The sequence below is a fragment of the Borostomias antarcticus genome (genome assembly GCF_949987555.1).
Source record: "Borostomias antarcticus genome assembly, chromosome: 19".
NCBI lineage: Eukaryota > Metazoa > Chordata > Actinopteri > Stomiiformes > Stomiidae > Borostomias > Borostomias antarcticus.
Window position 1 is genome coordinate 21,831,164 of NC_140252.1, and position 26,467 is coordinate 21,857,630.

Here is a 26,467-nt window from a genome sequence, read left to right on the forward strand (position 1 = left end):
GGCCGCTCTATAACCCCCTCCTCAACCAGACCAGGCCGCTCTCTAACCCCCCTCCTCAACCAGACCAGGCCGCTCTCTAACCCCCTCCTCAACCAGACCAGGCCGCTCTCTAACCCCCCTCCTCAACCAGACCAGGCCGCTCTATAACCCCCTCTGAGGCCCAGACAGACGGCTGCCTAGCTCTGACCTCACTCAACACTTAACTGACCCACTCTGACCTCACTCAACACTTAACTGACCCACTCTGACCACACTCAACACTTAACTGACCCACTCTGACCACACTCAACACTTAACTGACCCACTCTGACCACACTCAACACTTTACTGACCCACTCTGACCACACTCAACACTTCACTGACCCACTCTGACCACACTCAACACTTTACTGACCCACTCTGACCACACTCAACACTTTACTGACCCACTCTGACCTCACTCAACACTTTACTGACCCACTCTGACCACACTCAACACTTCACTGACCCACTCTGACCACACTCAACACTTCACTGGAGGAGCTCAGACCAGACTCAACACTTTACTGACCCACTCTGACCACACTCAACACTTCACTGACCCACTCTGACCACACTCAACACTTCACTGACCCACTCTGACCACACTCAACACTTAACTGACCCACTCTGACCACACTCAACACTTCACTGACCCACTCTGACCACACTCAACACTTCACTGGAGGAGCTCAGACCAGACTCAACACTTCACTGGAGGAGCTCAGACCAGACTCAACACTTCACTGACCCACTCTGACCACACTCAACACTTCACTGGAGGAGCTCAGACCAGACTCAACACTGTCTGGCTCTCTCTAGTCATAGTCAATTTTATTTAAACACGTGCCAAACTACACTGGTTTAGGAGCCCTGGCCTCTCTGGGGAAGACAGGAGTGGCACTGAGCATGTGTGACATAAACACTGACCCATCAAATATAACAGCTTGTGAGTTGGGGGCACGGGGCCCCCCAGTTCCAGAGGCCGGCGCAATGTCGGTTGATAAATTTTTAATGGTGGTGGACCAGGGGAGCGGAGGGGGGGGGGGCACGGGACAGAGCTCCTAGAAGAGGAGGAGGGGGGGGGTACAGGACAGAGCTCCTAGAAGAGGAGGAACGGAGGGGGGGGGGGGGGATACGGGACAGAGCTCCTAGAAGAGGAGGAACGGAGGGGGGGGGGGGGGGTACAGGACAGAGCTCCTAGAAGAGGAGGAACGGAGGGGGGGGGGGGGGGTACAGGACAGAGCTCCTAGAAGAGGAGGAGCGGACCGGACTGCACTGGACTGTAGCTGTAACCCTTCACAGCAGGGGGGCTGTGTTACATTCATGCAACTAATGGAAACCCACACAGCAGGACCCGCCACACACACACACACAAACACACACAAACACACACACACACACACACACACACACACACACACAAACACACACACACACAAACACACACACAGCACGCCTCGCCATTCCAGCCTGATTCCTGACACTACTGTCATTGTTGCACATCGCAATATGAGGCAGTAATGCTAATCGTATGCTGTGATTCTCAGATATTTAAAAGTGCTAATTAAGAGAGCAGTTAATTTGAGGTAAAGTCAGAAATGCACATGTACTGTCAAAACACACACACACACACACACACACACACACACACTCAGCAGGATGGTCGTCAGACTAAGAAAAAGAGATGTGTACTCTTGGAGACCAGGACAGAGTCCATGTTGTAGGTCGTCCTCTGAGGGACAGGGCCTCCCAGGAGAACCACGCTCTGAGGGACAGGGCCTCCCAGGAGAACCACGCTCTGAGGGACAGGGCCTCCCAGGTGAACCACGCTCTGAGGGACAGGGCCTCCCAGGAGAACAGCGCTCTGAGGGACAGGGCCTCCCAGGAGAACCACGCTCTGAGGGACAGGGCCTCCCAGGAGAACCACGCTCTGAGGGACAGGGCCTCCCAGGTGAACCACGCTCTGAGGGACAGGGCCTCCCAGGTGAACCACGCTCTCGACAGCAGACGTGAACCAATGACGCGTGATGTTCAGCTTAGAGAGAAGCAAACAAGCAGCTCCAGAGATAAGGGTCCCTAGCACAACCCACTCCGCTGACCAGGAAAGATGTTTGCCCTCTCGTCCGCTTCTGTTTGCTCATCGGACAGGACGAACAACCGCTTCACACACTTTTACACATGCTTGTGATCTAAATCACAAATATGTTCTTCTGCCCCCTGAGAACCGGCTAAAGCGACAGAACCGTTAATGACCGAATGCTTTTGAACACGGAGGGAGCCAGAGCCACTGGTCCAGGGTCCAAACATCCAAGAATTACAGCACCTGTGTGCAACCCTACCCTTCAGAGATGGAAACATGGCCAGTGAAGAATCAGCGCAGTGGCTGGAGATGAGGTGTGTGTGTGTATGTGTGTGTGTGGTAGTATTGGAGAGGTCTAATGATGGAGGCCAACAGTGGTGCAATGCTGTGGATCTTTGTGAAAATTGGCTTCCTGTACAGAAACCGTTCTAGCTTTCCTATGTTCAGCAGGAAGAGAATTGTTCAAGCTGTATTTCTATCAGTATTAGACTATGGTGACACTATCTATAGACATGCTTCCGTGACAACCTTGAAACCCTTGGACTGTGAAGATTTATGACGGGTGATAGTTATGACACCACCGTGTTCTTTCTTCATAAGGTGGGCTGGCCTCTCTCTCTAAGGCGTAACTATCACTGGGATTTGTTTCTTTTCAAAGCCATTATTGGTAAACTTCCACCTTACATCTGGTCTCTGTTGGACTGGAGCCTTTTCACCTACCAAACCAGATCTAATGATCGGCTTGTTCTCAGGGTTCCTCGAGTGCATTCTGTGCTTGAAATGAAATGGGCTGGCTACACCACAACACACACCTCAGGGCCAGTGCAGTTGATGTTAAAATGATGAACAGACCAGTGGAATGCTTAACATTAAGGTACACTTCATAAAAAATTAATCATGGATTCATGAATTGTTAATCACTTTGTTATTAACAGTCAATGAATATGCTTGCCACATTGCCACACAGTTAGTACTGCCATTAATGCTTTAGACGTGTTCTTTTTTTAACCTTTATTTTACCAGGTTAGTCCCATTGATATCAATTATATCATTTGCAGGGGAGACCGGGCCAAAATAGAAACAATGCTCTTGTGCTTGTGTTTAAAAACCCAATCATGAAGCCCTAACACTTTGCTTTGGATTGTGAAGAGATGAGGCAAGCCGTACGCTAGACCCAAAAAACCCGTCTGGCAGCGTCTGCTGTGTTCCTCACAGTGTCTTTAGCTCCTCTGTGAGCAGGGGGAGGCCGTAGGAACAAGCACCTCCTCTTATCTCCGTAGGAACAAGCACCTCCTCTTATCTCTGTAGGAACAAGCACCTCCTCTTATCTCTGTAGGAACAAGCACCTCCTCTTATCTCTGTAGGAACAAGCACCTCCTCTTATCTCCGTAGGAACAAGCTCCTCCTCTTATCTCCGTAGGAACAAGCACCTTCTCTTATCTCTGTAGGAACAAGCTCCTCCTCTTATCTCTGTAGGAACAAGCACCTCCTCTTATCTCTGTAGGAACAAGCACCTCCTCTTATCTCTGTAGGAACAAGAACCTCCTCTTATCTCTGTAGGAACAAGCACCTCCTCTTATCTCTGTAGGAACAAGCTCCTCCTCTTATCTCCGTAGGAACAAGCACCTCCTCTTATCTCCGTATGAAAAGAATGAACCTCAGCAGAACCAGAGTGACCTGGGACCTCAGGGATTGAACCAGTCATCCATTCAGATATACTACAGGTTCATCTAACCCTAACCCTAACCCTAACCCCAGTCATCCATTCAGATACTACAGGTTCATGCTGTATTCAGATATACTACAGGTTCATCCATTCAGATATACTACAGGTTCATGCTGGCCATTCAGATACAGCTTTCCTTTCAGATTCAGATACAGATTTCAGTTTTCCTAAAGCTGAAGACAGACAAATTTGTCATTCAGTGTGGCTGGAAAATCTATCCTTTGTTACTGGCAAAGCCTGGCTGTGCTTAGTGTGGCAGGCTTCAAAAGAGCAAACAGCAGAGCTCAATAGAACTCATACAATTAGTAAAAAGAATGATGATTTATTATGTTGAAAGAGATTCTTCTGTTATCTTTGAGGTAACAGAAACTTGAGCTAAGAGTGCTGCATGTTGTTGCTATTATTTCTTGAAAATCACACAAGTGATTCACTAAAAGCCAACAGACCAGATCTAATTGCTCCATGACGAGTTCTGTTTATGCATACATACCAATGTTTTATTGCGAAGACGACAGTGTGTGGGGGACTTAATGCAGGACAGCTGAGCAGCAGGGAATCCTTCAACGATATTCAACCCTATTCCATTTCTTCCATCTCTTCTCTCTAGGGTCTAAAACTCAGTACATATAAATACGGGTGCCGGTGATCAACGAGATGAATCCTACAGTGGTTCAGATGAATCCTACAGTGTTTCAGATGAATCCTACAGCGTTTCAGATGAATCCTACAGCGTTTCAGATGAATCCTACAGCATTTCAGATGATTTCAGATGAATCCTACAGTTGAATCCTACAGTGTTTCAGATAAAAGTGGCAAGTGTACTGTACTGTAGTTTTCCTGTATGTTTTTTACATATAAAAATGCCACTGCTCAGCGCCCTTCTGGTGCTGTGAAACCGCCCATCAGGGCATGCTTTGAAAGCGCACCCCCTAAAAAATCGTGCGCGCTGCGCGTGCGTGCCTTGTTGGTCCTGGCTTACCCGGTTCTGGGACCCACCAGACGCCACTGGTAAGTGGTGTGGCTGCCATCCTCTCCTCTCCTTCACTCTCTCCTCTCCTCTCCTTCACTCTCTCCTCTCCTTCACTCTCTCCTCTCCTTCACTCTCTCCTCTCCTTCACTCTCTCCTCTTCCTCTCTCCTCTCCTTCACTCTCTCCTCTCCTTCACTCTCTCCTCTACCTCTCTCCTCTCCTTCACTCTCTCCTCTAATCTTCTCTGCTCTCTCCAGCCCTGAGTGAACAACACTTTGCAGGGCCAATATTCTTACCCACAACATGCTTGGGTCAGACCCACTGTTTCCATCTCACTCACATCAACAGCCATTTGAAAATCTGACAGGCTAAAACAAACATTTCCCTCTGCCTCCATTTTATAAATTCTTTAAGCTGTTTTCCTTGAATTATTCATCCGCCAGCAGAATCCAGAGACTTGCCCTGATGCTTTAGGAACCAGATGGACGGCGTGAGTGAATGATTCCTAAACACAAAACAAATGTTTGAAAGTGGACAGTGCCAGAGGAAAGACGTTTATTATTTGCACAACTAGCGGGCTGGTTGTACAAATGTCCGCTGATGTTACATCATGAGGTCAATTTACAGTAATTATGAAGCTTTTACACTTTAAAAGAAAGGTCTAAAGAATATGGATAAAATGATAATTCCTAAAAAAAATGAATATACGAAAATTACGAGTTAAAAAGAATTCAGGTAGAGGCAATGATAACAGATCCCTAAACATCCAAAGACCCACAGCTGCATGAAGTCATGTTCAGATGCAGTGAAACAGCCCATCTTCAGCTATGTGCTACCCAGCCAGCCGACCTCTGGCCCCGTCAGACCCTAACCCAAACCCTGACCCTGACCCCGTCAGACCCTAACCCAAACCCTGACCCTGACCCCGTCAGACCCTAACCCAAACCCTGACCCTGACCCCGTCAGACCCTAACCCAAACCCTGACCCTGACCCCGTCAGACCCTAACCCAAACCCTGACCCTGACCCCGTCAGACCCTAACCCAAACCCTGACCCTGACCCCGTCAGACCCTAACCCAAACCCTGACCCCGTCAGACCCTAACCCAAACCCTGACCCCGTCAGCCCAGAGCCCGTCCCATACAAGCCACAGTGATGCACTCACCTGAGAAGAAGTTCTTGGTCCGCAGGTAGCTGACACTCAGCCGGAGGATGGACAGTTTGTCCAGACTGGAGGTGACGTCCTCTGGGAAGGGCAGCAGATGGGCCAGACGGTCCAGTTCAGAGTTCAGACGGTCCCGGTGGCGCTTGGACGGGTTGGACTTCACCACCTCAGAGGAGGCCGGCTTCACTCTGAGCAGGAAGACATGGGAGTCAGGACTTACTGCCACAGATGCACAATCACTGACAGGAGTATTTCTTATCTACTAATTGCATAATAACAATAATAATAACAACAAAAACAACAACAATAATAACCAGTATAATAATGAGTATAATAATGTTACATTTTGTAACATTATAATGGGGGGTTATAATGGTTGAAGGCATTAGTTTACTTGGTCGGGGCAACTTTAAAAAGAACATTATTGAAGTAGGCTAAGCTAAGTAGCTACTAAGTAAGCTCTGATTTTGGTTTGATTAGTCTAAAGGCCTACACAATTTTCACCAATGTCATACTGAATTTAAATCCATCCAAATCCATCAATATGAGGCACTTTTACTTTTTATATGACATGAAATGCCTATACGTTATAAATATCCCGTGTGACAGGAAGGCCTAATGAAACCACACTATGCTTCATCATGCCCAGAACGGGGCTCTATTTCTGAACCATATAGTTCAGACCCTGATTCCATCTATACTGTAAACAAGTAATAATCCGGGTTTCCGGTTCTTACCCTCTCACCACCGGTTTGCGTCTCTTCCGTCCCGCGTACATGGTGATGATGGTGGTGATGATGGTGATGTGATCAGGAGCTGCGCGCTGCGACCAGGTTATTAACGCTGTAGCCTAACGTTACTCAAACCACCCCATAAACCAACCCCCGCAATACTCTCCAATATATACTCTTTTTTCCCTATTATAAGCATGAAAAATATAGCTGTCTTTTTCGGCAGTTTTGATTAGTAGGCTATTCCCAAGTATCACTATACTACGAAGCGTAAATCTGCTTGCACCGTTAGTTTATCAGTCAGCCGATGCAAATAACAAACATGTAGGCCTAATGCGCTGAATATAAATGCTTAACTGTAATTGCATATGCATTTCTCAGTAAATTAGAAGTTCAATAATAAACTGGCATTGACAGCCTAAACGGACGTAACAAAAGTGGCAGCAAGTGCATCTCTTCCATGGATGGCGCTTCACAGAGAAAATCCTTTTGACCTTCATCGGAAAGACAAATTCGATATTCTTGCCGGCATAAAGTTTATACTACTACTGGAAATGTATCTAAAGTAAAACAACGACCTTCAAATAGACTATTTAAAGCTGTTTCTCTTATCCATGTTTGAAAATCGCCTCTTGTGGCACGAGCGAAAGCGCGCTCTGAAACAGCTCAACCCGGCGGCTGCGCGCGCAGACTGACCAGAGACCGGGCGCGCGAGGATCAGAGGCTGGTGGTTGGGACGCGCGCGAGGATCAGAGGCTGTGGTGGGGACGCGCGCGAGGATCAGAGGCTGTGGTTGGGACGCGCGCGAGGATCAGAGGCTGTGGGGATCAGAGGCTGTGGTTGGGACGCGCACGAGGATCAGAGGCTGTGGTTGGGACGCGCGCGAGGATCAGAGGCTGGTGGGTGGGACGCGCGCGAGGATCAGAGGCTGGTGGTTGGGACGCGCGCGGGGATCAGAGGCTGTGGTTGGGACGCGCGCGAGGATCAGAGGCTGTGGTTGGGACGCGCGCGAGGATCAGAGGCTGTGGTTGGGACGCGCGCGAGGATCAGAGGCTGTGGGGATCAGAGGCTGTGGTTGGGACGCGCGCGAGGATCAGAGGCTGGTGGGTGGGACGCGCGCGAGGATCAGAGGCTGGTGGTTGGGACGCGCGCGGGGATCAGAGGCTGGTGGTTGGGACGCGCGCGAGGATCAGAGGCACCGAGGAGTGCGCGCACGCACGGGCACGCGCCAGAACCAGAGGTCTGGAGGTCAAAGGGCTATGATGAGATAATCTTCAACCGTGTTTGCGCGCTCATGTGTCGTGTGATTGTGTCTTTGTCACTGTTGACACTGTTGGGTTGATGGAATAGGACAGTAGACGGTTTATTTTTCAAACGCACATTGTTGTTGATAGGTTCTGTGAAATCAATCTATACTGAGGTACATGATTGGATACTGTGGTAGCAGCACAGGTGCCTCGAGGTAGGTCTACAGTAGCTTCACACTGGCCCACTGAATAAAGCCCTAACCCTAACCCTAACCCTAGCTCAAACTAAGGGGTTAGAGCGCTCTCTAGTGCTGACAGAATGCTACAATAAGGAAAGAACTGCAAGGGCACTGATTTGTGGCCTACACCAGGTAATGTTAAGAATCACACCGTTTAACAGATCCAGCATACATGTTTTTGAGTAAATAAAAAAACTTTAATATAATGGAGATGAAATATGAGAGTAAGCATAAAAGGTAACTGCTGATACATTGTTAAAAGGCAAATAACAAAAGGCATTATATACTTTATGCTACTGTATACTGAAGAGACATGACAAGAAAGGTTACAGACTCATGTTGTGCAGGAAAGTTACAAAAGTACATAAAAGGTGTGAGGCTTATGCATGCCACGTGACATGAAATTGATACAAGGAAAACAATGTATACAATACACCAACACTGCACTTCGAAGTCTCAGTTCCCTGGGAAGAAACTAACATCTGATAGTGTGCCTCAGTTGCTCAGAAGCCGACAGGAATATTGAATACTATACTGAATATGGACATAGTGATGGAATTCTACTGAGACAGAAACCTGTCCACAGCAGTTGTCAAATGATTATTCAGAAGTTGAGTTTTTGTAACTTCACAGGTGGATTCTAAACCGCAAGCCTACAATGTTCTACTGCCATTTCACTATGTTCAAGCCAAGGAACCAATAGAGGAAAAACATAAACCAAAGACATTTGATGTCTTTTTGCACATTTAAGGAGTCAAAGGCACTCAAAGGGGTGGGGGATACCCCCTCCCCAAACAAAGATAATCTCATGATTCCTCCCCATTCCCTGCCCAGACAAGGTTTTTTTTTATAACTCTGGACCCGACTGGAATATAATGAATCCATGTTGAATGATTTGTCTCATCGTTCTCATAGTGTAGCTGCCTCTCTAGGACACATCCTTGACTTGTCAGGGGCACTGAATCAACCACACCACCTTCTAAACAACAGTCAATAAATTAATCACAAAAATGACAAAGTCAAACATTTTCACAATTTGGTTTCGGAGAGCAAATCCACATTTCATTTTGAATAGTGGTTGTTTTTTTTTCTAGCAACATGCTATTCCTTTCGATAAATCTAAGTCAAGCCACCATTCTAGCGAGGAGAGGGCTTTTCATGTTAACCTTGGGTCTATACCTCCATAGTATCATACTTATTTTTCTGCAGCCTTGCTGCAACAGACAAAATACCAGTCCTATCCTTTGGCAATCTGGCTGAAAAACAATCAAACAAATGTAGCTAATAACAGAATGGTTCTGGGGTTAGGGTTAGGGTTAGGGTTAGAGTTAGGGTTAGGATGCAGCAAGTACGGCACAATGAGACCATTTGATGGTCGGCATCATGCACCATGTCTCAAGATGACTAGAAGTGAGTTAATGTCTATATTAACTTGAACCATCTTCTCTGACTGGGTCGATCTGAGGCGTCTCCTTGGGAGTGTTTATTCCAATAGGAGGACTAACAAATACAAATGTAGGTGTACAGAGGCACTTAACAAAACAATACAGAACATACCTGGCTCAATGACAAAACTTTGATTAAATGCTTATAAAAATATAAAAGATGCATTTTCCAAAAAAAAACAAAAACTGAGTGATGTTATCATTACATTCTGAGGGACATATGTTGCCGTAATATGATATCAAAAATGAGCTGAATTTGTGTCGCATGAACGTACTGCACAAGTGCACATGCAAGAATCACAGGTGGGTGTGAGAGAACGCATCTCATGAAACCAATTATTCCTGTTTGGCTTTCCTTTCCATTGCTGCAAGAACCAGTCACCACACTCGGACACTTCTTCTTGGGAATGCCTACGCTCTCTCCAGCCTGATGTATACCTATACATACATCATATCAATTTACACAATCTTTATTTTCCAACCCTTTATAGGTGCATATTTTTTTCAGACGCAAATGCTCATCTTTATCTTGACTAAATAGATTATATTCACAGGAAGCCCCCCCTAACCCCTATTTGGCTTACAGTACACTCTTCCTTCTAGAATTTGTCTCCGAGTAACTATCAAGTGTTATTTCAAATCTTCTGAAATCTTGTCGTCTGAAATCACATCCCAACTCTTTCCTCTATACTTCATAGTCTGACCTGCTGTCAGTCGACAACCAACTGTTCACTTGTCCTTTTCTTTCCTAAAGCTGACATCCTTACAACATCAAACAGGGATACAACCGATAAGCAGGTTTGGTTTTGGGGCACTGAGGGGATCGCTCTAACTCCATGGTTGAAGTAGACAAGGGAAGAGCTCCAGTTAAATTTGTTGTCAGTGAAGTTTGCTTGGAAACTACAAGCCAGATGTCCGGAGTTTATTTCTTTTAGGCTTATTTTTTTTCCTTGGGGAGAGGACAGACTTGGCCTTTCTTCTGAGCCTCCAGAGCCAGGCTTGCTGGTGGACTCTGCAGACACATCTTTGAGTCTGTGACTGTCTGCGTTTAGAGACGAGAGCATCTCTCTATGTCCTTCTGCTGTAGGACGTTCCTTCCAGCTGTCATGACCTTTGGTTTGATAGTTCTATGATAAGTAGGTGGTTCCACTGGGCAGGGGCAGCAGGGGGAACAATCCACTATTCTCCATTGGGCTGCTCTTGATCTGGGAGAGGGAAAAGGCCAATCAAACATATGCATCAGAAAGACCTCGCTAAAGCATGTGGCAATGACATACTGTCTTAGCATCATTTTTTAACATCACCATTCACAACAGAATATGACACGGTATTATCCAATGCTCCAAAAGTGAGCGTACACACAAGCATTGGAGCATACATCAAAATCAGGCCCACTCATACGTAGCTCCTGCTAGCACACGTCCTAGCGTACGATGCCTGGACAGTGCTGTGCTGGCGGTGTTACCTGTGTCTGAGGTACTGCTGCTGGACCAGCTGGCAGGATGGAAAGCTGATGATGGTGGTGTCCTCCAGAGGGATGACCAATGCCCAGGCCAAGGGTCTGCCGGGGCTCCTCTGGAGGCAGCAGGATGGAGGCCATGGGTTGCTGCAGTGGGGGCAGTTTGTCCTCTGGCAAGAGGGGGTCGAGGAGCATCTGCCTCCCTGGGACGTGCACCAAGGCCTGGTTCTCGAACATACAGCTGTTGGAAGGCACTAGAGACTGGGTCCCCAAAGCCCCGAGAGGGAGCACCATCTGGGGATTCTTCTGAGGCTGGAACATGACCGGGTGGTTCTGCGAGTTCTGTGGAATGAGCTCCGGGAGAGAGTCTCTTCGGAAGTCAGGCATCTGGTTGAAATGGCTGTCTAAGTGCTGAAGTCCATTTTGTAGAGAGGCGGGCAGCTGCTGCTGTTGATGTTGGTGTTGCCAAGACTCTGTTTGATTCATGATATTTTGGTCATACGTTTCCAAAAGGATTGAATTGGGGACGGAGGGAACCCATTGGTTTTCCTGACAAGGGGCAAGATGATTTGACCGTCTTCCAGAGCCCTGGCCCTGAAAACCCATTGGCTGAGCAGGCATTCTGTGCTGCAGGTGGTTCTGAATCGGCATGGGACTAGGGTGGAGCTGGCCAATGGGGGTCTGAGGTCCTGAGTGCATCTGCCTCAGAGAACCAGGCCCCAGGCCGTTCTGCCTGGCGGGGACAGGCTGGACCTGGGAGGCTTGGAAGCTCTGCCTGAGCTTGTTCTGGCTCTGCGCACACGAGCCCAGCAGCTCGGGGTTGAAGATGGCCTGTGTGTGGTGCCCCAGGCTGTTGGGAGTGCTAAGCTGGTGCTTGAGTCCCAGTGACTGGGGGAAAGAATTTGAGGCTATCTGCTGAAGTGTGGGGCCATTCTGAGCACCGGGGTCCATCTGAGGGCCCAAGTGTGTCAGCTTCATCATTCCCAGGACGGAGTTCTCTTTCTCAGCCGGACTCTGCCCTCCGTTCCATGGAAACTGGCTCTGTGTCTCCATGGTCCAGTTTAAGCTTTGGGTCCCGGGTAGCAGGGAGTTCTGCAGGTTCATGGCGGGCAGACAGGCTGCGGGCTCCAGGAGGGGGCCCAGGCCCCCTGGAGAGGTGAGCTGCTTGGGCAGCTTGAGACCGTTCTCCTGGAGGAGGTGCTCCTCCACGTAGTTGAAGATGTCCTCGCTGAGGATGTCGTTGAGGTCGTCGGAGAGCTCGCAACTGCTGGCGTTCATTTTTAGCAAGGTGCTCTCCCAGTCCTTCAGCTCTGCCGGGTCCACGTCCAGGCTGGTGCTGAGGCTGCTGTCCACCAGGATCTGCTGCAGGCTCTCCAGCATGTCCTGCACCGTGGCCTCCTCCTTCACCAGCCCGGCGCCGGATTTGGGCTCCGCGTGCTGCCAGGTGTCCCCGGGAACGCTGGTCAGGGCGTGGCTGTCCTTGAACGCCATGTCATTGAGGGAGCACATGGAGCCAGGCTCGCTGGGCTGCCTATAGACCGCCTGGTCCTGCTGGAGCAAGGAGCCCAGCAGGGAGTCGGGGTCCAGGTCCATCTCCTCCACCACCTTCCGGATCTTGGGCGCCTTGCCTTGGGACGGGATGTCAGCCATGTCCAGGGAGAGGCCCTGCTCGTAGAGGACGCCCTCCCCCGTGGCAAAGGTGAAGGGCAGCTGCAGTCTCCTAACACGTAGGTGCTCCTCCCCCTCCTCGTTCCTGCGGGGGACAGACACAGACATACATCACACGCATCCTGCTTATGGGACGGCGGGAGAGAGTGATACGCATTTCTTTTTTTGATGGGGGACACGACTGTCTACTCACGTCAGCGCTCTCTGTCGGGCCACGATGAAGTCGGGCCGTCCGTTCTTGTAGACCAGTCGGGCGTTGGCCTGGACCCATACCCAGGACCCTGGTTTGGTCAGCAGGCGGAACACGGTGAGGCCACTCTCTCCTGTGTTAATCACTGGGGAGGAGGGGGGGGGGGCAGTAACAAGATAAATTAACAACAGCCCATTTCAATATCGTTTTAAGTCACAGTATCTAAATGTGTGTGAACGCAGGCACGACTTACTTCGGACATGGTTGTCTGCGCAGTACATCATGTCGGCGGCATGGATGAACTGGTATCCCGAGCCGCGCATACACAGCTCTACCTCGCTGTAGCCCAGAACCACTTTCCCCCTGAGGAAGACGACAGGGATGAATACAACAGAGAAACAGTTAGACAATAGTCGTCAAATGTCCCCCAAAGAGAAAAAAGTTAGATACATGTATCAATGGGAAGCTCTACCTTGTATCAATGCCCATGGGGGAGAAGTCCAGCTTGTGCTTGGTCTGGAAGATGAGGGTCTTGGTTCTGATCTCCAGGATGGACGGAGGCTGGAGGGGGGTGGCGATGAGGAACAGGGCCAGGTGGGGGTGGCTGATGGTCCCGTCGTCTGACACCTTGTTCTGCCCGTGGAGGTACTTCAGACGCCCGTGGAAGTTCAACGCCTTGACACAGAGAATAGCAGAGCAGAGGTTAGGGAGCTTCTCCCTCTGGGTGTCAAGCAACAGTAATACTAAAAACACGCAAAAATATGTTGTGTGAAGTGTACCTGTATGAAATCACTTATAAAGGGGTACTTATTTATTTTCTGATTATATTAACTCCAATAAATGTATTCTAGGGTTTATCTGCGGACATGATTATTGGCGAGTGTGTCAGGAGTGAGAGACGTGTTCACCAGGAAGCCGGAGGAGTTGTCTAGGAGGCAGCGGAAGCGGCAGACGAAGCTTCTCTCCAGGAAGGAGGAGTTCTCAGGAGGAATCCGATGTGGCTCGTAGCTCACGATGTTGCAGCTGAGGTCACTGCTGATGTCACTGCTCTGCGAGGCCACTGATGAGTCACACACACACACGCACACACACACACACACAGAGGAGGAGGACGTTGCCGCATCCACAAAAACAATCCGGCATTTCAAAGAAAAACACGATCTACAGACAGAAACAAAGAATATTCCATCATCGCCACTGCAGACATGAACATGTAAGCTGTTTATCCATGTCTGGACTAAGGGGCTCTCACTGTCAGTTCCCAGTTCCCCGTTTGGGTTGAGGGCGAAGTGCAGCTGTCTGCGGAACAGGGCCCTGTCGTCTGCGTGGACCAGCTCAAACACGCTCTGGTGGACCACGTCGGACTGCGGAGAGAGAGAGGCATGGCAGGGGGTCAGGGGTCAGGCTCAGGACAGAAACACAGGCGTTGTTTACCCAGCATGCTTTGAGGATAAACAACACAGGTCCGGTTATTAGTAATCTGCCTGAAACATAGGACCTGTTTTCTCAGAGGAAGCCTATTGACTTCTTCCCCTCAGTGATGTCATCATTGGATAGGTGAAATTGTGTGCTCATCTACACAGCTGTTCCAAATCCATTCATATCCTACTGATGTGAGATCAGACATTATGTGAGATCAATTTCTTAAAATGAAGGTGGGAGGAACCATGTATTAGTAAAAAAAAAGAAACAGGACCTCTTTATTTGGCCAGATTGTGTTCACACACATTACATTCAGTGAGTGGCGACACACATTACATTCAGTGAGTGGCGACATGGCACACACATGCAACTTTTGGGGGTCGCCGGTGGAAATAGTTCCCAAGCCGTCCTCCTCCAGGAGCAGTGGGCAGCCATTGTTCACCAAGTCCAAGTGCTCAGTCCAGGTCCTGGTCAGGGACAGGACTGAAGAGCATTCTGTTCTTCTGCATGTTTTTCATATTGGGAAACCCTTGCGAACATGCAAACTCACGGCTGTGATGCGGCAGTACAAGGAATCACTTGAGTGATATTGGGGTTCATTGTTTTGCTCAAGGACACTTCGGCACACTGCATGGAGCTGGGATTGAACTGGGGACCTTGCGATCCCCAGCCAGCTGCTCTACCTGCCGACCTACATACCGCCCCAGTACAATGGGTATGTAAATCATCAGATGCAAAACAACATCTACACACTGCCCTCTAGTGGTCTGGCTGTCTGACTGCTCGGCTCTGTGCTGGGTTGGGAGGAGAGAGGAGGTAGGGTGGGTGTTACCCTCCCAGTACCTATCCCTAGTGACGTCCTGCCCTTGGCAAGAGAGAGTGAACAGCACTGTATTGTTTTCACTGATGAATAGTCTGGAGATACAGCCAAGTGTCTTTCCTGGCTCCAGAGACGGCTCTCCAGAGACCCTAACCCTAACCCAGGCCAGTGGTGAACATAAAGTACTGAACATACAAACACACACACACACACACACACACACACACACACATACACACACATTTATTAACGTCCCCATAGGTAAAAATTACAAACAGGGACACAAAATTACATACAGGGACACAAATACAAAAGGTGCAGTCAGTATACAATCACAATTCATGGACCAGCTGCATAACTTTCTTTTTCACACATCTTTCAAGGGTACAAGTAGCAGCGTCTCCACCATATATGGCGGCTGCCTATGACAGCACACTACCAGAGACTGCTGAGCACACTACCAGAGACTGCTGAGCACACTACCAGAGACTGCTGAGCACACTACCAGAGACTGCTGAGCACACTACCAGAGACTGCTGAGCACACTACCAGAGACTGTTGAGCACACTACCAGAGACTGCTGAGCACACTACCAGAGACTGTTGAGCACACTACCAGAGACTGTTGAGCACACTACCAGAGACTGCTGAGCACACTACCAGAGACTGCTGAGCACACTACCAGAGACTGCTGAGCACACTACCAGAGACTGTTGAGCACACTACCAGAGACTGTTGAGCACAATAGCAGACTCCTCACTACCAGGGGCGCAGCAGTGAATAAAATTCCCTCTTTTCTCAGTCTCCTCTTTCTGTGAAATCATAATTAGAGTATAATAAATAATATTTTGTGTCAAGTGTTTACGTGTTTTTGCGCTTTGAAAAACGTGGCATGGTGCACCGCAGCTGAGGGAGTTGCCTTGGCAACTTGTGTGATGAGATTCGGGAGAAGCTGGAGACATCGCATGACTGGCCGGGTAGAGAATAGGCTGTTTGAGACCCTCCACTTCCCCCCACACACCCACACACACTCCCCAGCCCTCCCAGGGCTGAACTGCTGCCACTAATGATGTTCTCACCCTGGAGAGACGGCTCTAATCAGCTGGATCTCTCTCCAGAAATGAGCCTGGAGCCAGGCACACCCTCCGAGGCAGAGACCACCAAGGTCTGACCGAGTGGGTCTGCCCAGTGCAGCTTTACACAACTTTTCACCTCATCTCAGACACGCTGAGGTAACACTGAGGTAACACTGCAGGGAGCGTGTTTGTTTTGAGTGAGGCCTGATTGGCTGTGGCTTGTCTTCAGAACATTACATTTATTACATGTAATATTATTATTTATTACAGCGCAAACGTCAGAAACAACCTAATGTTCCAAGTTCCAGGACAGAACTGTGTGTAAGTGTGTGTTTGCATGTGTGTGTGTGCGTGCATGCGTTGGCCCTGGTGCTGGTTCTGAATCCAGAAGACCGAGCGGTGGTCACGCCGCGGTTCAGCACATGTGACTCAGAGGCGTTTGCCTTCCACCTATCAGAGGACCGGCGTGTCAGTGCTCTCTTACTGACCCTCAGGCCTCCCAAGAACTCAGCTTGAAGCTCCCTGTGGGTGAAGTGCATGTACTTGAAGGCCATTTGTCTGCCCCTGAACTTTAGACTTGTAAATACATCCGATTTTACGATGGAGGGTGCCCAGATCAAATACATATGCATGACACATATTTTCTCCATCACACACGCACGGATGCACGTGCACACACACACACACACACACACACACACACACACCTTTTGTGAACCTTGCTGCTTCAGTCAATTACGGCCAAAACTTTGAGACAGTTGACAATTTCAACTGGTTTAAAACTGAAGACCAGGCACAGATGACTACATCATGTATGCTATCGGCTGCTAGAGGCTGCTATATGCTGCAGGTTTAACTGCCTGAACTGTTTCATATGACGCCCTGAGCCGGTGGATAGGGGTTGTCAGGAACGGCCATGTGTACATGGAGTACAATGTCTACATAGAGCATCAGTAGGTCGTCCTCAGACGAGCTCGACAGCGAAGTCTCCAATCATCTCGGTCGTCCATACATCCAGCCAGTGCTGCAGAACTCTCCACTCCTGCGTCCCTCCTCAGTACATCCACGCATGTTGGTGTGGGACGTCCTCTTAATCGGTGCCCGTGTGTTGGCTCCCAGAGCACCAGCTTGCTGGCTGGGAGTTCATGAAGTCTGTGGCAGTGGCCAGCAAGTTTCATCCTCCTGGATGCCACTTTCTCACTCGGCTTTGGTAGCCCCCCCATACAGATGCTTGTTGGTAACATGCTGGTTCTGGTTGACATTTAGCACCACACGCAGCATTCTGGTGTAGCACCCATCCAGAGCCTTCTGCAGGGTGGGCTTCAGGGTCCAAGTTTCACAGCCGTATAGGAGGACAGACTCCACGGTCGCATGGAAGAAGCTCAGTTTGATGTGTCGAGGGAGATTGGAGTTCCACACACTATTCATGCCATTCAGGGTCCTCCATGCCAGCGCTTTTCTCACCTCAAGATTCAAGATTTCAAGATTTCCTTTATTGTCATTGTAACATTGCTGGTACAACGAAATTAGAACTCACACCTAACAGGGCTCCAATAATAAAATAGAAAAGTAGATAAATAATAAAAGAAATATATGTAAAAGTACACTAACGCATACACACTCACACCATTATACACATGCACACACTATATACATAAATAGCTAAATATTTACATATTGCACATTGCACAGGTAGATAGTTATTCCACTTGTGTGTTCCACAGTGGATATTGCATTGGGTGTACAGTATATTGCACAAAATGTATGTAGTAGCAGCATGTATATTAAGACATATTTTTCAGTGCAGAGTTCAGTGTGGTGATTGCCCTTGGATAGAAACTGTTCAGCAGCCTAGTGGTGCGTGTTTTAGCAGTTCTGTAGCGTCTGCCTGACGGCAGGAGGTTGGGTGATGGCCGGGGTGGGTGGGGTCCTTGACCATGCTGGTGGCTTTCCTAGGGCAGCGGGAGGTGTAGATCCTCGATGGCAGGGAGGTGTTGGTAATCTTTCCTAGGGCAGCGGGAGGTGTAGATCCTCGATGGCAGGGAGGTGGGTGGTGGTAATCTTTCCTAGGGCAGTGGGAGGTGTAGATCCTCGATGGCAGGGAGGTGTTGGTAATCTTTCCTAGGGCAGTGGGAGGTGTAGATCCTCGATGGCAGGGAGGTGGGTGTTGGTGATCTTTCCTAGGGCAGCGGGAGGTGTAGATCCTCGATGGCAGGGAGGTGTTGGTGATCTTTCCTAGGGCAGTGGGAGGTGTAGATCCTGGATGGCAGGGAGGTGTTGGTGATCTTTCCTAGGGCAGTGGGAGGTGTAGATCCTCGATGGCAGGGAGGTGTTGGTAATCTTTCCTAGGGCAGTGGGAGGTGTAGATCCTCGATGGCAGGGAGGTGTTGGTGATCTTTCCTAGGGCAGTGGGAGGTGTAGATCCTCGATGGCAGGGAGGTGGGTGTTGGTGATCTTTCCTAGGGCAGCGGGAGGTGTAGATCCTCGATGGCAGGGAGGTGTTGGTGATCTTTCCTAGGGCAGTGGGAGGTGTAGATCCTCGATGGCAGGGAGGTGGTGGTGATCTTTCCTAGGGCAGTGGGAGGTGTAGATCCTCGATGGCAGGGAGGTGTTGGTGATCTTTCCTAGGGCAGTGGGAGGTGTAGATCCTCGATGGCAGGGAGGTGTTGGTAATCTTTCCTAGGGCAGTGGGAGGTGTAGATCCTCGATGGCAGGGAGCTGGGTGGTGGTGATCTTTCCTAGGGCAGCGGGAGGTGTAGATCCTCGATGGCAGGGAGGTGTTGGTGATCTTTCCTAGGGCAGTGGCAGGTGTAGATCCTCGATGGCAGGGAGGTGTTGGTGATCTTTCCTAGGGCAGTGGGAGGTGTAGATCCTCGATGGCAGGGAGGTGTTGGTGATCTTTCCTAGGGCAGTGGGAGGTGTAGATCCTCGATGGCAGGGAGGTGTTGGTAATCTTTCCTAGGGCAGTGGGAGGTGTAGATCCTCGATGGCAGGGAGGTGTTGGTAATCTTCTTGGCTGAGTTGACGACTCTCTGCAGAGCCTTCTTCTCAGCCGCAGAGCAGCTCCCGTACCACACACAGATCCCGTAGGCCAGGACACTCTCAATGGTGCAGCGGTAGAAGGACACCAGATGTTGTTGTGACATGTTCACTTTCCTGAGTGATCTCAGGAAGTAGAGCCGCTGTTGTGCCTTCTTCACCAGAGAGTGGGTGTTGTTTGGCCTTGAGAGATCCTCTGAGATGGTGGTGCCCAGGAACATGAAGCTGGAGACTCTCGACTTCTTCTCCGTTTATGTGCAGAGGGGGAAGATGTCCTTGTTTCCGCCTGAAGTCAATGATGAGTTCCTTGGTCTTCTTGATATTCAGTGTCAGGTTGTTCTCCAGCGGATCAGCCTCCCCACCTCCCCCCTGTAGGCTGACTCGTCGCCCCCAGTGATCAGCCCCACCACTGTTGTGTCGTCTGCAAAATTTGATTATTGTGTTCGAGTCATGGGTCGGCAAGGTCCTGTTCGGATGAGTTGACCCAGGAACCCAGGTATTTGAAGTCGCTAACTTCTGCTAGAGCAATGCCCCCTGCTGTCTTGAGAGGTGGGTGGTCCAGGGGGGTGTTGTAAGTGATTGCCTCAGTCTTCTTTGCATTCAACCTGAGGCCAACCCTGGCACATTCTGCCTCTACTCTGTTCAGGGGCTCCTGTGCCTGCTCCACACGGTTTGACATCAGACAAATATCATCTGCATCTAGGTCTGCCAGGACTACAGCAGGGTTTCTTCTAGAGTTCCTAGGTGTTATTATGAAGCCAAGCTCCTGCTCCTGCCCACTGATGGCTTTCCTAAGCACGTAGTCCAGGGCTACAATGAAGAGGAATGGGGCAAGAGTGTCCCCCTGTAGCACCCCTGCTAGGATGTCGAACTCCTCACTGTTGCCATCCGGGGTTACCACTCTGGCTCTTGTGCCCTGTACATGGCCTCTATGGCCCAGAGTAGGTTAGGAGGGACCCTGTAGGCCTTAAGGATTTTCACCATCACGCCTCTGTGTATTGAGTCAAAAGCTTTTTTGAAATCAATAAAACACAGGACTGCTGTTAGGTTGTTCTTTTTCACCTCCTCGATGATCCTCCTTAAGGCCAGGATGTGGGCTACGGTGGTCCTTCCTTTTCTGAAGCCATTTTGGTTGTCCCTCAGGTGAGGGTCAATGGCATCTCGAATCCGGTTTAGTATCATGTGGTTGTACATTTTCACTATGACACATGTCAGGCTAATGCCACAATAGTTGTCTGGCTTAGACATATCTCCAGATTTCGGCACTGGGATGATGTTGGAGAGGGACCATATAAATCGGAAAATCGTTGCGCGTACCTTTTGGAACTTGCGGATGTCTGCAACTCTTAGTACGCGAATCCTGAACAAGGTTTTATAAATGAGGCCCCAAGCCTCCACCACAACCAGTACCACAGACCAGGCCTCCACCACAACCAGTACCACAGGCCAGGCCTCCACCACAACCAGTACCACAGACCAGGCCTCCACCACAACCAGTACCAAAGACCAGGCCTCCACCACAACCAGTACCACAGACCAGGCCTCCACCACAACCAGTACCACAGACCAGGCCTCCACCACAACCAGTACCACAGACCAGGCCTCCACCACAACCAGTACCACAGACCAGGCCTCCACCACAACCAGTACCACAGACCAGGCATCCACCACAACCAGTACCACAGACCAGGCCTCCACCACAACCAGTACCACAGACCAGGCCTCCACCACAACCAGTACCACAGACCAGGCCTCCACCACAACCAGTACCACAGACCAGGCCTCCACCACAACCAGTACCACAGACTGGGGCTGGGGTCTATGGGCAGGTTCTCTGGGGACTTTATACCCACCAAAAGACCCTGCTTGCGAGGTGGTACTCTTGCTGGGGGACAGAACATTTCTGATTGGCTGAGCCTACTGGCAAAGTTTTATTTCAACAGCGCCATGTTTAAATTCACTGTACATAAAAGCTTCCGTGTTCACCGATCACAGTGATTTAACAAATTAATTTTCTAAAACGGAATTAATCCCAAACATATAAACACGAACATGCTTTAATAGTTCAATATTTTTGTGACTAAGACATCTGATGGAAAAAATAAATTTTCCCATAGACAGATTGAGGTTTATAATATAACCGCGATCACAACCAAAACACTTCTGTGTTTACTGCAGAGTATCGCAGGGATTTCTCAAACTAAACTGTATAAATACATAAATACCATACATGTAAAATGTTTTTCCCATTGACAGAAATACAAGAATGTTCACTCTCTCGCAACGGCCTTGATATAGCAGGCTATAGTAAGTAGGCGAGTCACTTATATCTGCGCACGGGGGAGAGGATCCTACCTGGCTGTCATAACGAGATCTACATGTGCAGTTCTAATGAATAGGGAGTTCTAGTGATCTACATGCAGTTCTAGGGAATAGGGAGTTCTAGTGATCTACATGCAGTTCTAGGGAATAGGGAGTTCTAGTGATCTACTGTACATGTGCAGTTCTAGGGGACTTTCCCCCGGGAGAAAAGTACAGGGGACTTTCTGGGCCTGAAAGCCCTTCAGGGCTCCACCACGGGTAGAATATGTGTCAATGAAGAGCAAACACACACATGCACATACATGGACTGTACTGTTACACTGTGAACTCTATGCAGACATTCTTTCTGAACTGTTTTTTCACCTCTCAAACTTTTATGTAAATTTTAATGATTTCGATGATTTAAATAAATTGTGTGCTATTTTAGCATGTAAACATAGTACCAATGAAAGTACCAAAGCCTGCTATCTCATCCTTAACAGAAGACAGTCCTTCATGAGCCTATGAATTCCTTTTACTGTTTTTGTCCGTAATTGATTGATTGTAACATTGTGATGTTTTTACAGTACTATAATGTACACTTTTTCCTATAGATTCTTATTTGGTGTCTCATAACTCTACATGAGTGGTCCTCAATGACTTCATTGTTATTGATACTATTGTAATGTGTGTGTGTTGAGGAGTGACAGATAAATACACTTTTATCTTATCTTTATCTTATCTTTCATACAGGCATTGTCTTTCTTTGTTTTATGTCTGCCACCGTGTAACTGCTGCTGCACACTCTTGAAAAAGAGATTTTTGAGTCTCCTTTCCTGGTTGAGTGGACATTCGGGGTGGACAGAGTGGGCGATCAGGGTGGACAGTGTCCTGCTCCTGCTGTAGCTCACCTGGTGGAAGCCGAGGTAGTCCTGGATGGTAGGAGAGGAGTAGAACACCTGGCCTTCCGCTGTGACCACTAGGACGAAGCCGTTCAGAGCCTGGAGACAAATAGGACCAGCGTCAGACAAACAACATCAGATTTCATTTAATTTCAAACCTTTATTTACTCGTAAAGCACTGAGGTTTCCCTCATTTACAGTGTTGACAAGTTCACACAAATACATAAATAACAACAAAGCAAATACAATACACAATAATAATAATAATCAGTGGCAATTTTACATTAGGGGCAGGTGGGGCAGTGCCCCACCAGGTGGCGCTGTTGTGCAAGATGCATCTTAGCCTACAACTGTGTTTCGGAAAAATCTATTTTATAATTAATACAAAATAGTGATTCAGTGGTGAGAATATCATGTATATAATAAACCTGACTGACAATATTTATAGTGCTGTTTTGCAGTAATTCCCTTTGTATGCGTGTCACAGACTGCTCTGACTTGGCAGAGGGGCACCGAAGTGTTTTCCCCTACTGTTGCTATAGCGACAATGTGAGCGTGGTTTGGAGTAATGTGAAAAAATATAATGCAGATTTTATTGGGTGGAGGGGCAGAAAAGTCTCTTCACCTATGAAATCAGCCTGGCAACAGGTTTAGCCTATGTGACCAGGGAATAACAAAACAACGTTGATCAAAGTTGAACTACTGGGTCGTTGTCGATCTACGTTAGCCAATTCTGCTAGCTAAAGTTTATTTTTATTTTTATTTTTTATTTTTATTAGCTTTATTTGTATAGCGCATTTCATACCCAGAGGCAACACAATGCGCTTTACAGAGAACAAGGGAGGTGGGTATACGACCCACCCCTACATATTCCAGAGGGAAGCAAAAAAACAGTAATCATCCGGGGGCCAGATAAGTGAGCTGTAAAAGTTCTTCCCTGACCCCTCTCAACAAGGCGATCAAGCAAGCTCCTGGAGTATGTTTGTCTACCAGCTAAGAACATTTATAAAGCAATAAATTACATTAAATTACATTTTCAGAGTAAGAGAAGCTAAAAACAACATAGGAGAGACATGGCAAATACTGGTGTGTGTTTGCTATGGCCCAGGCCTAAAGCCGGAAGTGGGCTGGTGTATGTCTGTGTGTATGTGTGTGTGTGTGTTAACTAAATGCTATGACATCCACAGCAGACACAGACGCAGATGATGCGTTTCGCCGTTCCATCGCGGAGCACAACAAACAGACTGAGGAGAATCGGTATGTTCTGGGGAGGCTGATCACTTGTATTAAACTCTGTGGGAAGTGTGAAATGGGTTTGCGTGGTCACGACGAGTAGATATAGATGGTGAAAAGGACAGGACCCAACACTGAGCCTTGGGGCACTCCGTTAGCTAGAGACAAGAAATCAGACCAAATGTTACCCAATTTAACACACTGACACCTTGACGACCGACAGTCCTGAAGCCAATCACGAGCACCTCTATCCAAACCAATACTAGTCTATTTAAAAGCAGGTAGTGATCGACTGTATCAAATACTTTTGAAAGATCTACAAAGAGGGCAGCACAATGTTTCCTGTTGTCTAATGCTGAAATGATGTCATTAGCAGCAAGAGTAACAACATAAAGGGTGCTGTGATTAGCTCTGAATCCAGATTGGTGAGTATTTAAAACTGAGTAACTTGAAAGAACAGATTTCAATTGGTTATTTACCAAGGTCTCCAGAACTTACGTAAACTAAGCATGGTAATCTGGAGACAGGACGGTAGTTATCCAATCTTAACCCTATCACCCCCTTTGTGCAACGAGACCACCTGGGCAGATTTCCAAACCTGAGGAACTATACCTGATGCAATTGAGAGATTAAAAATGCATGACAATAGCTCACCAATGACGGGCTGCCAGTTTTATAAAAAAATCAAATCTAGATTGTCCTCACCAGGAGAACACTTAGGGTCTATGGATTGCAAGCAGGGGTGAAAATTAACTTTTTGGCTCACGGTGAGTCACCTGCCAAGGGGACTGTAGATGAAAAAATCTACCGGCCAAGTATATATTTTTTTCAGATAGCCTTCTGAAATCTAGTCGCCAATTGCAAATTTTACCTGCATTTGGCCGGTGGCAGGTGTTAATTTTCAACCCTGATTGCAAGATTCCTAACATTTCACTAGGTGTAAAAGGCTGAAAGGAGAAATGAGAGACACGATCCAAAGGGGGAATGCAACCAGAATCAGTATCCAAGAGAGCCAGCCCAGTATACAGCCTATGAAATAACTGCCCAGCCTCAGTGATACCTGCCTGGACCTTCAAGATATCTGGTTAGACCAATTTCAAATCTACAAGAGACAAAATTGGGAATGAGAGCCGTATAGCATTAGCCTGGCCCAGGATAGTACTGAACAGAGCTGCATCATTGAGTGTGTGTGTGTGTGTGTGTGTGTGTGTAGGGGTGCTTTGAGGGCACAGATTTGGATATCCCATCAACATCCCATGCAATTAGCAATGCCTTTGTTCAGGTGTTACATGTAAACATGACTACAGAGAATACAGCTGCTAGTCACGCACAGGACCCGGGCCCTATAAACAAGGGACCTCTGAGCACACACACACACACACACACACACACACACACACACACACACACACACACACACCACCCCCCCCCCCCCCCCACACACACACACACACAGACACACACACACACACACACACCACCCCCCACACACACACACACATGAACAGGGACACGGACACGCGCACACACGAAATACACAGAAAGGGGAAGAGAGAGAGATGAGAGAGAAGAGAGAGATTAGGTGGAGGTTGATCAACAGGGTGGGAAATGTACTGCATCAAGATGTCACTTAAACACACTATTTCCCAATATTGCATCTGCCATTAAAAAAAACTGACATTTGATTTGGAAAGGATACAAAAACTATAATGATTTACCAAGAACCACTGAATAACTCAGCGGAAAAACACACACACACACACACACACACACACACACACACACACACACACACACACACACACACAGACAGCCAAACAGACAGCCAAACAGCCAGTCAGTCAGACAGCCAGCCAAGAGAAGACAGTACTGTGAATAAGGGAGGGACAGGCAGTCTAGGGAGCTGGTTAGTTGGTGACTGAAAGCAGATTCAAACCATCGCAAATCCTCACAACAAACGTAACCGTCGGCAAGAGGATTGGCCTTCATGTCCCCAGGATGCATCTCACATGACCATGGCTAGATTGGCAGTGTGTGAAAGATAACGTGTGTTATGTTCAAGGCTTGTGTGTCTGTGCGTACTATTTATCTCTGTCTAAATGAGGTGAAACCCCCCAGTGTGTAGGGGCTTGGGGTTAGGTGAAACCCCCCAGTGTGTAGGGGCTTGGGGTTAGGTGAAACCCCCCAGTGTGTAGGGGCTTGGGGTTAGGTGAAGCCCCCCAGTGTGTAGGGGCTTGGGGTTAGGTGAAACCCCCCAGTGTGTAGGGGCTTGGGGTTAGGTGAAACCCCCCAGTGTGTAGGGGCTTGGGGAGGAAACCTGGTGTCTGGGAGAACAGCGAGGATAAAGGCCCCAGTCATCGGCCTGTCTGTCCCGTGCTCTGTGTTTACAAACTGGCCACCGTGACCAAATTATCATGGCTGGAGGATCAGACATTATTCAGCCTAGCGCCATCTTCCCTTAAGATGGCAAGCAATCAGACACACTACTGTATGAGCCAATAGGCTGTGTGTGTGTGTGTGTGTGTGCAAGCAAGAGAGAGAGAGAGAGAGAGAGAGAGAGAGAGAGAGAAAGAGAGAGAAAAAGATAGATAGTGTTTGTCTGTGTTTATGTGTATGTGAGGTGGTGTGTGTGTGTGTGTGTTTGAATGTGTGTCTGTGTTTGTGTGCGTGTGTGTGTGTGTGTGTCTTTGTGTTTGTAGTCAGGCCTACCCAGATGAGATGGTTATCTCCTGTACA

At 48.4% G+C, this 26,467-nt stretch overlaps 2 protein-coding genes across 2 annotated transcripts in view; both read right to left on the reverse strand.

The window, feature by feature from the left end:
• The window catches only part of ahr1b (aryl hydrocarbon receptor 1b), a gene marked incomplete at both ends in the record, with an annotated part of 37,724 nt that extends 30,986 nt beyond the window's left edge, over positions 1 to 6,738 (reverse strand). Inside the window, 2 exons of the mRNA XM_084454097.1 lie at positions 5,961 to 6,148; positions 6,698 to 6,738. Coding sequence (XP_084310223.1) covers positions 5,961 to 6,148; positions 6,698 to 6,738 — 229 coding nt within the window. The remainder of the gene's footprint in view (positions 1 to 5,960; positions 6,149 to 6,697) is intronic.
• A 1,657-nt stretch (positions 6,739 to 8,395) lies between these two features.
• Positions 8,396 to 26,467, reverse strand: part of ahr2 (aryl hydrocarbon receptor 2) — a 57,398-nt gene continuing 39,326 nt past the window's right edge. The window contains exons 4-11 of the mRNA XM_084453618.1: positions 22,508 to 22,597; positions 14,192 to 14,303; positions 13,848 to 13,999; positions 13,412 to 13,614; positions 13,193 to 13,302; positions 12,943 to 13,084; positions 11,088 to 12,834; positions 8,396 to 10,827 (exon numbers count right to left, since the gene is read on the reverse strand). Coding sequence (XP_084309744.1) covers positions 10,750 to 10,827; positions 11,088 to 12,834; positions 12,943 to 13,084; positions 13,193 to 13,302; positions 13,412 to 13,614; positions 13,848 to 13,999; positions 14,192 to 14,303; positions 22,508 to 22,597 — 2,634 coding nt within the window. The 3' untranslated portion in view covers positions 8,396 to 10,749. The remainder of the gene's footprint in view (positions 10,828 to 11,087; positions 12,835 to 12,942; positions 13,085 to 13,192; positions 13,303 to 13,411; positions 13,615 to 13,847; positions 14,000 to 14,191; positions 14,304 to 22,507; positions 22,598 to 26,467) is intronic.